This window comes from Chinchilla lanigera, unplaced genomic scaffold (genome assembly GCF_000276665.1).
Source record: "Chinchilla lanigera isolate Chin_1 unplaced genomic scaffold, ChiLan1.0 scaffold00022, whole genome shotgun sequence".
In the NCBI taxonomy this organism is placed as follows: domain Eukaryota; kingdom Metazoa; phylum Chordata; class Mammalia; order Rodentia; family Chinchillidae; genus Chinchilla; species Chinchilla lanigera.
The window spans coordinates 607,922-622,902 of NW_004955423.1; the positions used below are offsets into that span (position 1 = coordinate 607,922).

At 45.9% G+C, this 14,981-nt stretch overlaps 1 protein-coding gene across 1 annotated transcript in view; it reads left to right on the plus strand.

Moving 5' to 3' along the window:
- Positions 1–4,176: 4,176 nt before the first annotated feature.
- The window catches only part of Abca4 (ATP-binding cassette, sub-family A (ABC1), member 4), a 126,605-nt gene continuing 115,800 nt past the window's right edge, over positions 4,177–14,981 (plus strand). Inside the window, exon 1 of the mRNA XM_005385003.2 lies at positions 4,177–4,242. Within this exon, the coding sequence (XP_005385060.1) occupies positions 4,177–4,242 (66 nt within the window). The remainder of the gene's footprint in view (positions 4,243–14,981) is intronic.

The following is a 14,981-nucleotide window of genomic DNA, read 5'->3' on the forward strand; positions in this document are numbered from 1 at the left end:
CAGGGGCCAGGATGTAGAGAAGCTGGAACACTCCTGTATTGCTGGTAGGGGTGTTAAATGGTACAGGCCCAATGGAAAATGGTTCTTTTTTGAGTGGTTCCTTAAAAACTTAAACATACATATGCTATTTCACCAGTAATTCCACTCCTGGCTATATGTCCTGAAGAACTGAAAAGCAGAGACTCAAAAAAATATTTCTATACCCATGTTCACACCAGCAAGATTCACAACAATCAAAAGATGGAAACAATCCAAATGATCATAGATGGAACAATGGATAAATAAAATGATATATGCATACAATGGAATTTGGCCTTAAAAGGTAAAGAAATCTGGTCATACACGCTATGGTTTGAATGTGCCTCCTCAAAATTCATGTTTAAATCCTAACCCTCAATGTGATGGTCTTAGGTGGTCCCTTTGGGGTTGATTAGGTCACAAGAACAGAGATCTCATGAATGGGATTAGTGCTTTTAAAAAGAGGCCCGGGAAAGGCTCATTTTACCTCTCTATCATGTGAGCACACAGCTAGAAGGCACTGTCCGTGAACCAGAAAACAGACCCACACCAGACTACAGAATCTTCCAGTATCTTGATTTTGGGCTTTCTAGCCTCCTGAACTGTGAGGAATAAGCTTCTCTTGTCTATAAGATACCCAGTTTGGGGCATTTTGATATAGCAACCTGAACAGAGTAAGACAACACGCTACCACTTGGACAAAACCTAAAGGTTGTAATTAATGAAATAAGCACAGTCAGTGCTATAAAATGGAAAAAGTTCTAGAGATGGACAGTGGTAACAGCTGCACAAAATGGATGCTCTTAACACTATGAAACTGTGCAGTTGAAAATGATGAAAATGGGCCCCAGGGCTCAGACCCATCCTACCAGTTAGTCTAACAGGAATGAGGGGGTCCTGGGGCATACTCTGCCTTCTCCCTCTGGCCAGACTGTCATCTCCATGGAGGAGCCCTGGGTAATCATGACTGTAGAGGAAAAACAAAACAGCCTGTTGCTAGACACAGGTGCAAGTCTCTCGGTCCTCCTTTTCAGTCCTGGCCTTCCTTCCAGCCATCACACCTCAGTGAAAGGAGTTACTGGTGAGGAGGTAATATGCTATTTTTCACAACCCTTAGGCTGTAACTACTTGTTAGATCTTTCTTGCATATCTCTGTCTTCCTGAGAAACCACTTTGAAGATACCACCATGTATTTCAGCAACCATTGATATTTTCCTAGTAATCTGTCCATAACTCTATAATGTTTATATTGTTCCTATGCTATTTCATAAATGGATGCATGTTTATTACTATGTGTTTCCTACAACAACCATTGAGAATAGCCAATGAATATTCAATTGGTCGCTCATGTATAGCTCTATTTATTTTCTTGAGAAACCACTTTGAAGATAACAAAGTGTAGTACAACCGCTGATAATAACCTTCCACTTTTGTCTGTAACTCACTATTATTTGTCTATTTGTTTTCCTGAGAAACTATCTTGTAGATAACAATATGTAAAACAACAACCATTGATAATTTCCTACTACTTTGTCTGTAATTAGGTAAGCCCCCCTCTTACTACGTTGTCCTTCTTTTACTCTTTAAAATAATAATAAAAAAAAGAAAATGATGAAAATAGCAAAGTTTTGTGTTGTGTATATTTTATATTGCAAAGAAGAGGAAGTGTCAACATCAACAAACCCTTGTTCAGGCAATAACACTAGTTACATGGGAATCAGACTATTAGAGTATCATCAATTGAATTATAACAAAGTGTGCATAATTTAACTTTTTCTTTTCTAACTCAATTAAGAGGCTGGGGATATAGCTCAGTGGCATAAGTGCCTACCTAGGAAGCGCAAGGTCCTGAGTTTGATTCCTGGTACCAAAAAAAAAAAAAAAGACTCATTTAACTCAATTAAAAGTAAATCCTTTAAAATTACGATAGAACACAATTTACATAGTTGATCTCAGATAGCTACAGATTTTTTCTTCACTTTGGCAATCAGAAAAAGGCATATTCCTTTACAAGCTGTCCTTGCCCTCCAGCAAACTCAAAAGTCCCCAGGATCCTCTCTAAGTAATCTCCCTAATCTTTCACCTGTATTATGATGGTCCCCAAGTCATTGTTTCTGTCCTAGAAGCTTGTTCGCGTGTGTGTGTGTGTGTGTGTGTGTGTGTGTGTGTGTGTACTGTTACTGGGGACCGAACCCAGGGCCTTCACACTGAGCTCCAGCTCCCACTACATTATTTTACAACAGGATCTTTCTAAGTTGCCTAGGCTAGGCACCAATTCATGATCTTCCTGCTTCAGCCTCCAAAGTCCTGGGACTTCAGGCATGAGGCACTACAGCCAGCTTGTTCATAACTCCAGACCCAGTTGGTCAGCTACCTGCTGAGTCCCTCCTCCCAGAGTTACTGGGAATATCAGCTTCAGTGTAGCTGATATTCCACCTCACTTTCCTCACTTCCTCCTACCCTCCGCTGGCCCTCCTTCAGGGTTCTCCTCTCAGTGAGGAGCACCTCTGCTTGTTCCATTATCCAGCTACCCAAGCCTCAGTTGTTCTAGCTGACCTAGCCTTCATCTTCACCAGATGCTTCCCACAAGCCACCCAGCACTGCTGTCTTTCCTTCCTGCCTCTCCAGCCCCTCCCCTTTTCTCCATTATGGCTGTCCCTGCCATGGTTCAGGCTCTCAGCTTCTCCCCGCCCCCACCCCCAAAGCACGTACACACTGCTGTAGAGCAAACTAGCTACTCTTGGCAGCCACTGAATTGCAATCCTTCATCTCTTCCCGTGGGTTAAAACCCATACTCTCTAGCAGGCAGCAAGGTCTTAACTGATTTTCCACAGAGCTTGCTTCTGTTTGGGGTGCCTCACACTGTGTGTCATTCAAAGAGCATTCACACTGGGTAAATCTCAGTTGAATCAATCTTGATCATCAGTTTTTTCAGTGTGGTCTTACTTCCTTTACAGTCTTTTCTTCCAACGTCTTCCCATACCCTTCGCGCCAGTCATGCCGCACAGCTCATGTTTTTCCTGGGCAGGATAAGCTATTCTCGCCTCCTTGTCTTCGCACTGAGTGTAGATGACTTACTGCCCAAGAACTCAGTTACCATGTATGATCCTGAGCAAAGTACTTAATCTCATTAGGCTTCAGATTCGGCATCTGTAGAGTAGAGCAGATATCTACTTTGCAAAGGTATAGTGAGGATAAGATGTACAAAAGCAGTTTGTAAATCCTAAATGCACTATAAAATGCTATTTCATAATGTATCAAAGTCTATCTGAAATACTACCACCCACAAGGAGCCTTTTTAATATCCGCAGCAGAAACTATTTCCCTCTTCTTGGAAGGTCCACCAAACACACCCTAAAGGCCCTCATGGCTTTCATCAACACTTCTTAAGTTATCCAAGTTATGTGTCATATTTACAACCAGACCATGAACTCTATTCACCCTACTCTACAGTTCTCCTTCCACCCCATTGAACTCTCAAGGGTCTTGGAATATTTCAAAGGAGAAAAGTCTGAGATTTGAGGAGGTAGAGATAAAATTTCCACAGTGAAGCATCATTTGGGCTGTCTCTTAGAATCTCAGATCCATCATGTGATGAAGAATCTATTTAGCAACAACAGCCTGCTGAGCTAGAATGACAATAACTAGCCAACCTGGCACCCTTCCTCATGCCTTGCGAGTTGATGGGACTTGAAGGGGGCAGTCAAACCCTGGCTGCCAATTCATGTTAGGCTATTGTGAAGACAAATGCCCAGCTTATAGCAATGCAGAGCAATTTTGTCCCAAACTTAAAGGTCAGAGATATCCAAAGGCATCTATCTCAGAAACCCCAAGAGCCCTTCTGACAGGGGAAAGCTCCCCGGGCTCTCGGTTTCCTCTGAAAACCCCCACCTCAGTTTCCTTAGTGCTCAGCCATTTGTGTCTTACAGGGCTCTTTTTCTTCCTGAAAAGCAGCCAACACAGTGTCTGCCTCCGCTCCCCAACAAAGGGCTTATGTGTAATTAAAAGGGATTATGTTTGGAGGGGAAAACTAGCCTCTAATCACCAGGAGAAGGACACGGCAGCCTGAGCCAGAGTTGCTCTGAGTGACATTTCTGTTGCTTGCTGTCCATGAGTCTCAGCTCTGGGTGACCCCCCGGCCCTGCTGCGGCCACCAGCATGGGCTTCGCCAGACAGATACAGCTTTTGCTCTGGAAGAACTGGACCCTGAGGAAAAGGCAAAAGGTAATAGCTGCTGTCTGGCATCTAGGTGGGAGTGGTGGCGCAGTCAACAGGTGGAAAGCATGGGGAAGTGGGTGGGTCAGGAGGAGGGGCTGTGAGGAGCTGTGGGCTTGTGGCCACTCAACTCTGAAGCAGTGTTCAGCGGTTTGGCCTCTCTGGGAGCCGCTCTGACAAGCGCCCCGCACAGGATGACCTGTTCTTCTGTCCTTGGCCACATCACAGTCTCTGCCCCTCCTCCTACGAGTGCGCTCCTTGCCTTTCCCCCTGTGCCCCCAGCCCATGTTCCTGAGCACCCACACTACACAGCGAGGAGAACGCTGACCTCTGAAGAGCAGGCTCAAAGCTCAACAAGAAGTCTCTATTGAGCTGCCCAGCTCAGTAGCTGTGTCACTGGTTCCGGGAGGCACTCTGTGTTCTCACATTTTAAAGTATCTGAAATCGGAATGCGGCTGACAGTCAAGTCACAGTTTAACCAGATACATTTTTTTCTTTCTTTGTGGTGCAGGGAAGTAACAGTGCATCTTAGAATTGACAGCCTCTTAGATTTAGTAAGTGCAATGCTTTACTAACTATCACAGACATTTCCTGAGCCTCTTCAATGAACAAACAGGGGGCTGGGCTGGAGAAAGGGCCTAAAAGCATATGACCCAGATTTCCCCTTGGCCTGGCTTCTGTAATGGCTAGGAAAATGTGAAATATGTTTTGAGATCCAGAGCAATATAAAATGGCAAAGCTCAGGTGTCCTCTGAGAAATGCAAGCAAGAATCAGAGGAGGCCAGGGAACCCCAAAATGTAATATAAATGCAACTGGCCTTTGCGTACTCTTTCTGGGAGGGGTTAAGGACTGAGAATACAAATATAAAGCAATAATGTACTTTGCTACAGCCTTGCAGGGTCCTGCAGACATCAAGGATCTTGAGGAGAAGAGAGGGGGGACTTAAGGAGGGGGCAAAGGGAGAGGGTAAGGCTGAGGGCTAGGGCAGGCTGAGATGGGAAAGATGGAAAAACAGGAGACTGGGAGGAGGACAGGAAGGGAGACCAGCTGTAGGGAAGAACTGAATGACATTTGTCCCAAACCTCAGTTCATTTCAGGATGGTTTAATGTAGGGGTTTTCCAGGCTACAGGAATGTGAGAGAACATGGGCCAGCTGCTGGTGGAGGACCCAAACTGAAGCCCTGGGCAGGGTCTACGCAGACAGAGCTGAATATAGAAAGGGGTTAGCTAAGCACGAAGCTTGGCAGCTGAGAGGGTGACAGAAAACTCCAAGGTGTCCTGGAGGTAGAATTGCAGGACTCAGCTACTACCCTAGAGCAGAGAGAAACTCCAGGAGGAAAGTAGAATTATTAAGACAAAGCAAAGAGCTGAAAGTGAGGATTTGTGAGGAGGCTGCCCAGGGCCTCTGAGGCTGGTCTCAGGCCCAAACCCAACCCTGGCTGCTGAGTTTGAAACCAAGAGATGGTGTTGTAAGAATCAGCACAAAAAGGAGCTGAATGGGACGCGCTGCACCGTGCACATGGACGGGTCGAAGGCCTGTGCATGGCCGGCAGGACAAAGGCTGCAAGGGAAGGAGGCCAAGTTAGAACTCGCTCATCTGCGGAGGACATCATTGTCCTCCAGCTGCTCTACTCTGCCAGGGTGCTGTCATTCCAAGTGATGCTTGAAGTTATTAGTGGTCCCCAGGAACCAAGTACCAACATAATCAAAGGCTCAGTCCCTGCCAGGAGCTTTCCTTCTTCCAAATGAACATATTACAAAGAAGACTCATAGTTACATTTATTCATTATTTTCACTCTTCTGTCAGTCAATTAACCACCTTTAGCAGGCAATGCCAGGTGCTGAGTACACCATGGCAAATAAATGATCCAGTCCCTGTCCACGTGATGCATGTAGCCTGTGGACCGCCAAGGGATATTCAGTATGTCATTGCTTTCTGTCTCTCTGTCTTTCTCTAGCATCTCTTTCTCTGCCTGTCTCTCCCTACCCCTGTCTTGCCTCCTCCCTGTCTTCCCCCTCCATCCTCTAAGGAAGTAAAATTCATAGTTCATTTCACTCTCAATGCACACTTTGTGGATCTCAAAAAATATACTGAGCCTTGCAGCTGCTGACCTTTGCATGCTGCCGTTACAAAGAAGAACTCCCTTTCCAGAGACAGGTTTGGCGCAGGTGCCCTCGGGTCTGCTGTCTTGCCCTGGCATCCATACATGTCCCCTGTTCAGGAACTCTGTCTTCTCCACAGTGTGCTCCCTACTGGGCTGGAGCCATACAGGCTGTGAACCTTGGCTTGAGGCCACCCCCCCGCCCCACTGACAGGGCCCAGTCTGGGCCGGCCATCCTTGGATGCTGTCCTGATGGCCCGGCGAGGGAGATCTCTGCTGTGCCTCCCCATGGCCGCCATATCTAGGAGTTTCCAGCATGCCCGGGCAAGATGAAGGCATCCTTCAGGGCCCCCAGCAGCTCTGAGATGGGTCTGTGGCTCCTTCCAAAGCTTTTGGCTCTTATTGGAACTTCTGCCTTTAGAAAATGCTTATTAGAAGAATATTACACATTCAGCCCATAACTTAGCTCCTAGGTTTTTAATTTCCCAAGTTTCCATGGTTTTAGGAATTTACTATTGTGAGCAGAGTAGGTGAAAACACATACCAAGCTCCCCATTCCTCCTCTTCCAATCCCAAAGGCATAATATGGAAGTCCTCAGGTTCCCGCCCTCCACCCTCTTTTTCTTCCCTCTGTTAACATTTATCAAAAGTATTACTAAGACCCTGGCACAGAACTATATCCATTACTTCATTTAACACACAACAGTTCCAGGAAAGAGAGGCTTCACTGTCCCTGTGGGTGTGGCTGAGGCAAATGAGGCTTGCAGGGAGGGCTAGTGACTGGTGGGTTGGGCCTCGGTTTCCAGCCATGTGTGATACCAGACAGGCAGACACGGCCATTGCCCCACACTGCTCCGTCTCCAGCCCTACCTTACAAGTTGGTCATGGAGATCACCAAGGTAGAGTGGCCAGATTATTTATCATCCACCAGGACAACAGATGCAAACTTAATACTGCAACTGGCAGACTGAGGGACATGTTCACCCTATACCAACGTGAACTGTCATAGCTCCCGCCCTCGTGGAATTCAGAGAGGGCAGGCGGATGCTCCCCTGCATAATTACGGAGCAGAATCATGAGTGCAGCTGTAGAGTAGAAGGAACACAGATAGAGGCTGGGACAGGGGTTGTTCTGGGAACTGAGAGGAGACCTAGGGTAGAGAGAGAGCTTACGCATCCACATTATTCCCCATGACGAGGGGCTGGGAATATAGCTCAGTGGCACAAGTGCCTGTCTAGCAAGCGTAAGGTCCTGAGTTCAATTCCCGTTACAAAAAAAAAAAAAAAAAACATTCCCCATGATGAGAGGGTTCCTACTGCAAGGCACAAACACACACCACCCACAATGGCTGCAGACCAGGCCCCTGAGCAGGGAGGCTTTTAAACATCATTAGCTATGTCTCTTGCTCTTGAGAACTCACAGCCAGGACCCTTTGGTATCACCTCCTGGTTCCCACTTCTAGGTCACAACTGGGTATTGGGAGAAGGCTTGAGGACTTATCAGAGTAGGGGGGGTCATCATTTCCTGGACTGCAGACCCAAGCTGTGGCCCTCAGTTCTGGGCCCAGCACCAAGGGACAAGAACGTGGCAGGTGCAGGGAGGCTGAGCAGCCGGCTCCAGGTGCACCCAGGTACTGGTGGTATCGCTCAGGCTGAGCCCAGTCTGGGTTCTTGGTGCAGAAAGGAGCTCACTTTGTGCCCTGGCTGCCCCTTTTGAAATTGAAAACAGAGAGGGAGGGAGGAAAATCTGACTGGCTAAGTTTTAAAACAAGCACAACACTGCCCTTGCTGGACCTTCCTCCCCCATGTAGACTGAATGGTCAAGAGAGGAGGGGCGGGGGAGAGGGGGACAAGGAAATACCAGTTTGGTGAAAAAAAATTTCCACAGACCCCTTCTGAGCTTGGACTGGGCTTAATTAAAGTTACAGACATGTTTAAAGGGAAGGGCTAGGGGAGTCCAGCCGCTCTGAAGACATGTTTTTAATTATACTGTGGAATTTCTCCCTAGGGTACGCCTGTACACAGTTGAGCGTCAAGGACAAGGATGCCGCTCTGGGGTGGGTTGGGGGTGCAGAGCAGGAGTGGGGGGAGGGGGAAAGCTGCTCTGAGGACCCGCAGGGCTGGGGAAAGAACGGCTGGTGGTCTCTGTGCAGGGAGTACATTGTGAGGTGCCACTGCTCCAAATCACACACTCGCAATTCGAGCAATAACACTGATCTATCCACAGGTGTTTTCCCAAGATTACGAGCCACTACCTAGATCAGTGGCTCTCAGCCTGGGCTGCATATTTTGGAATTACCAAGCAGTGCTGAAAAAAAAAATCTTCATGTCCAATGGGGCATGGCCGGAGAAGCCCACATGACTCCAGGTTGAGGGCAGGGATTACTGGCAGAAAACAGCAGCCCTAATTCACAGATGTGAAAAGGGACACAGGCAGGGCAGTACCAGTCTTAGAACCAGGGAGTGAAGGAAGAAAGGATTCTGATCCTGCCTCCCCCATGGAGGACTGTAAAACACAGTGCCTTGCATAGACCAGACACTTCTGAACTACAAGCTTAAGCAAGTGCCTGGAGAAGTGTGACTGGCATTTCCTAGAGGGATAGGATGTACCAGAGTGGGTTTGGAAATCTCACCTTGGGACATGGAGGCAAGATTAACCCACCCCCAACCCCTGCAAACCCCTCTTTATATACAGAGCAGGGGATGGTGTGTCGTTCGTTTCTCAGGTAGTTGCACAATTCTGAATCCAGAGATAAATGGAGGTCAGGCCTAAGAGGTTGCAGATAATTTAACAGTATTTCTTTGTTTATCTGAATGTAAAATGTGTTGTCACTTTCAGTGCCTATGTGACCCTTAGGATAACTATGAGACAGTGATAAATGGCCCTCCTTTAGTGAGTGTTACTTTTTTTGCCAGACTCTGTGTTATGATCTGTATCTTCGGGTGCCCCACATCCTCGTGCAGTCATGGGATGGGCTTCTCTTCTAGATTTTTGATTGATCCAGAGTCCAGTGTTGGGATTATGGGCATGAGTGCTACACCCCCCTGGGGCGGATAGTTTGCATACAATGTAAGGGAGGGAAAAAGGCTGCTTGTGGCCTTTGCTCTTGCTGCTTTGGCTATCTTCTGCCACCATGAATGGTATCCCTCTGCCATGTGCCACCCTGTCTTGGAGCCAGCCAAGTGTGGACTGAGCTAAATAAACTTTTCCTTCCTTAATTCTGGGTGTCAGGTATTTTGTCTTAGCAAAGAGAGAAAAGTAACCAAGACAGAAGGAGTGGGTTCACTGCTGTGACTATACCTGACCACGTGGTTCAAGAGTCTTTGGAAGTGGCTTGTGGAAAGTATTCGGAAAGGTTCGGAGGTGCCACCTGAAAGAGTAGAGCTGGAATGCCTTCAACTGTTCTGGATGGGAGATTCTGGTTAGAGCTCAGAAGACCAGAAGGCTGATAGAAATCCTGCCAGTAAAGACAGGGTTCAGAAAGTTTCTGCTGGGGAGGACTGCATTGGTTGTTGGATTCCAGATGATGTATGTTATGGCTTGGCAGAAAGTTTGTCTGCATTTTGCTTGTGTCCAGAGACTTTGCCTAAGATTGAGATTAAGGGTAGCAGACTGATTAATCTGGCAAAAGAAATTTCCAGGCAGTCTAATGGTGAAGCAGTAGCATGGCTATTGTTGGGGGATTTTAGCCAAATTTATGTTGAGAATCAAGAGCAAATAGTGCAGCAGTATGATTTATTTTTTTTATTTTTTATTTTTTTTGGTTTTTCTCCGGTACCGGGAACCGAACTCACGACCTTGCACTTGCCAGGCAGGCGCTTTTGCCGCTGAGCTAAATCCCCAGCCCCGCAGCAGTATGATTTAAATTGTTGTGAATTTGCCAGAAAAGAAGCTCCAGTAAAGCTGTGGACTGCAAAGATAAGGCTGAGGAGATATCCATTGCTGAGAAGGAATAAGAGAATAAAAAAGATGGCCTGAGGGCATCACGAAGCAGCAAGTCTTCACCTTTGCAGCTTCAAAACTGCAAAGGTGAAAGACTTTGCTTTCAGAGGAAAGCTGCAGAGCGCCATGTTCCAGAATGGCAGTGGCGGCCACACCAGGTTCCAGAATGGCAGCAACGGCATAGAGAGTTTGCTCCTCAGAATTGGGCTCAGAGTGCCCAGCGATCCAGGCACTCGACCCCTACGGCCAAAAGAGAGGAAAGCTTGGCTACTACTCCAGGTGGCAGCAGACCGTGGCATCATCCATGTGGCTTTGGTTTTAGATGCATGGAAAATGTAAGAGCTCTGAGGTTGAAGAGGCTTCCACCTAGATATCAAAAGGCCTGGGAGGCCAGGCATTGTGCCTCTGAGAGGGCAGTGTGTGAAGCTGTGAGTGTAAAGCAAAAGGTGCAGTGGAGACCTCAGAAGTTTGGAATAACCAAGAACATGGATTGTCTGAGGAAAGCTCCAAGGAGGGAGCAAAGTGGGCCCAAGAGAGAAGCCATGGGAGCTACAACAACTGGAAGTGTCATAGGGGTGGAGTCATACAAGCCCTTTGGGGCTCACAATGTGCCACAGATTGCTTCAGATGCTGGACATGGAACTACAGTACAATATGTTAGCCCTGCTGGATTTTGGACTTGCTTTGGTCCCAATGCTCCGTATCCCTGTTTGTACCTTTTGGAATGGTAATCCTTATTTTGTGCCATTGAATGTTGGAAGTGTTTAACTTTTCACTTGTACAGGGGCTCACAGCTAAGAGTTTGCCTTACATTTTGGAAGAGACTTGGTACTTGGACTTTTCAGCAGTACTGAAACTGTTAGGACTTTGGCAACTCTTGCAGATGGACTAAATGCCCTTTGTATAAAGGGATGTGCATGAGTCTTTGGGGAGTCAGGAGTGGAATGCTATGGTTTGTGTCTGCATGTCCCCCCAAATCCTCATGCAGTCATGGGGTGGGCTTTCTTTTAGATTTTTGATTGATTCATAGTCCGGTGCTGGGATTATGGGTGTGAGTGCTACAGCCCCCTGGAGCAGATTGTTTGCATACAATGTAAGGGAGGGAAAGAGGCTGTTTGCCATTGCTCCTCCCTTTTGCTCTTGCTGCTTTGGCTATCTTCTGCCACCATGAATGGTATCCCTCTGCCATGTGCCACCCTGTCTTGGAGCCAGCCAAGTATGGACTGAAACCTCCAGAGACTGTGAGCTAAATAAACTTTTCCCTCCTTAATTCCGGGTGCCAGGCATTTTGTCTCAGCAATGAGAGAAAAGTAACCAAGACACTCTGCTTCCTGTGTTTGGCATTGTGACCTCATTTCATTTTCACAATTACTTGGAAGGCAGGTCTGGTATCACCTGCATTTCACAGATGGCCCTGAAGCACAAAGAGGTTGAGCAGGTTGCACAAGGTCATGCTGAGAAAAGCAGGTTATAAAGAACCCCAGTACATGGCCCCAGAGTGATCTGCTCTTCACCCTCAGTGTCCACAGCAGAACAAAATAGCACCATTTCATAGATAAAAAAACAACAACAACAAAAAAAAACAGACTTAGAGGTTAAACAAGCCTGAAAATGGTTGTAATCCAGATTCTTACAGTCCCAAATCTGCATCAGTGTTTAACATACCTGAACACCCTCAGATAGACAGTGCTGCAGAGAAGCCAGCCAATTCACTTGGTAGAAAGCCAACACTGCAAGCAATTGTCTTAGGAGGAATCAGATGGGAAGACTCTGGACTGGTTGTCTCATTTCTTAGGTGAAGACACTGTGAATAACTTCGGTTTCATCACTTGCCCCTGTCACTCACATTGCTATCTTGCTGAACCTGTTCCCTAATTTGCCCACTGAATGGAGGATCCAGAATGGAATGCAAGAAGTCACTGTCCATGCATTTTAGGTTGTAGTTGTTAAATTTGCAGACTGTTGAGATCCTAAGCCCCTGTGTTACTTCCAGTTTTTCTGGACAAACCTTCTAGACTGGTTTTGACAAAGTCTCACTCATTCCACAAATATTTGTTGGGAACCTGTTATGAGCCCTGCCTCAGGTGCTAGAACCACAGTGGAGGACAGATGGGGAAGCTCAGGAAGCACCCAGCCCAGGAAGTCTCTACTTACTTGAAGGAGTCATGACCTTGAAGCAGGAGTGACAGGACAGAGAAATACAGGCTGCTGGTGGGCAGTTGCTTCATGGTTTAGAGACCAGGATGTTAATAGGGAAATAGGGCTAGCTGGGGAAGAGCCCCAGCTGGGCTGAATTGAATTGCAGGCCATAGCAGCACCAGCAACACTCCAGTAGCTCCTAAGTATGGTTTGGGTTGGTCCCCTAACACTAGGTGGGAATAGCCCAATACTGGCGCTTTGCCACCTTATAGGAAGAGGTATAGAGGGAGCCCTGAAAAATGAGCACCTGAAGGAAGATCTGTCCTTTCTTCTACCTGTGTTTGTGTCTGTGATTCCTCTAACACATGCTCATTAGACACATTTTGAATAAAACATTTGTAAAAAGTTACAACTGCATATCACCACCTACCCCTAAACATTTTTTACTTTTTCTTCAATGCATGGTCCATTTCATCCCACCAATTTATTTTCTGATTTGTTATATTTGGTTTCCAGAAGATAATTTTAAAAAGAAAAAAAAAAATCCAGCAGAACACAATTTATCCTTACTAGCAAGAAAGGAACAAACACTGAATTTATTCTATGTTGCCCACCATGTGGTTGAGAGCTTATCTGCATTTCTTTGAAAGAAAAACAACAAAGGGTTAAATAAAAGGCCCTACAGATAAGGTCCCTAACTCTTCTGTATCCACTTAAATCTCTATTCCTCTCCAGTTGCTCAAGTTCTCCTTTGGAGCTAATGTGTTTCTTTTCTAAGGTCTCTGGAGAAGGGTGTAAGTAGAACTACTCTGTTTCCTAATTCATGTTCCCCTGTCCTTATTTCCCTCTGTAATTCCTTTCCTCCAACCCTCACTCTAGTGTGCAGTGCCACAGAGTGTGATCTTCAACAATCAACTGGCTTTTCTTTTGGAATCAGGAATCCTTAAACTCTAAATTTTGCCTGAATGTAAATAGCAACTTTCTACCATGTGTTCATTTCAGAGGCCTCTTCCAGGATAAAAACCCATGACAGTGTGCTCTGCCTTTTTCTTTTTTTTGGTCTTTTTGAGTCAGAGTTTCACTATAGAGTTCAGGCTGGCCTTAAACTCACTTTGTGGCCCAGGCTAGCCTTGAACTTGCAGCAATCCTCCTGCCTCAGCCTCCGAAGGCCTGGGATTACAGGTGTGTGCCACTACGCCCAGCCTTGCCCTATTTTCTATAAGCAACAGAAATGTTAGTGGGGAAAATGTTGGAAAACTAGATTTCTATGACTTTGCTGTGGGTCACAGCTTTTCACAGAGTCGTTTGCTCACAGTGGTTTATTCACTCATTCACTCATTCATTTACCGGCCACACAAAAGTTCCATCATGCACTAGAAGCCAAGTTCATGGGCAGGGACAGAAAGAGTACTCGTCCGAGAGGTAGAAGGCTGTTTCGCTTCTTGTTCTTTCACAGCTGATGTGACACTGCACAGATCACTTGCCTTTTGTCTCTTTCCACATCTGCAGAATGAAAGGCTACAAGACCTTTATTATCTGCAGCAGCAACTTTACCTAAGAACTTGTTAGGCACACATGGCCTAGTGGGGCCCTCCTGAATCAGAATCTGCATTTATGTGCACAATAACATCTGCAGAGCACCAAAGCCCATAATCTCTACGATGCCTATGGCTGTCTTGTGTTAATTCTGCTTTCTAAAATAGAGGCAGTGTAGAATTGAAATGGCCAAAAATGCAGTTAGTATAAAAAATCGGAGTGAGGGGTGCAAAGAAGGAAGTTCTTTAGATAAATACAGACATGCATTGTTTAACAATGGGACATGTTTCAGGAAATGCCTTGTTAGGTGGTTTTGTCATTGTGTGAACATCAGAGAATCTACCTAAAGCAAATCTAAGTGATATAACCTTCTAAGTCCCTAGGCTTTATGGCTATATGCTGTGTGTGTGTGTGTGTGTGTGTGTGTGTGTGTGTGTGTGTGTGTTATGCGCAAAAGATATGGTGAATGTTTAAATTTTTAAAAATTAGAAGACATATTGCCATTATTCTCAAATTATTTAAAATACTCTCCCTGGCTTTGAACACATGTATCCCATTATTCTTGACAATATGTCTTTTAATGTAATGTTTTTAAAAATTTAAACAGTCACTATATTTTTCAAGCACTCCCTGTGTGTGCGTGCACATGTGCACATGTGCCACACCAAAGCGGGGTGCATAGCCTGTTGCCCTTAGAGCCACGAAGAACAAAATGACACAATAGAAAATGATGTGATCAAGCGACATGGGAGGAATGAGATGTGCAAGGCTGCTCCTGGGGTAAGAGTGCACACTGGGCTGCAATTAAACTTGAGTTTTGTAAGTAGGTGTACACTCTCACATCACGATTAAAAGCATAATACAGCAACCACTACGGAAATCAGTATGGAGATTCCTCAAAAACTAGAAATTCCTTCTGACCCAGCTATCCCCCTTCTAGGTGTCTTCCTGAAAGACTTAAAGACGTCTTATTATACCAGTACAGGCACGCCCATGTTTTTAGCAGCACAGCTCACATCAGATAAACC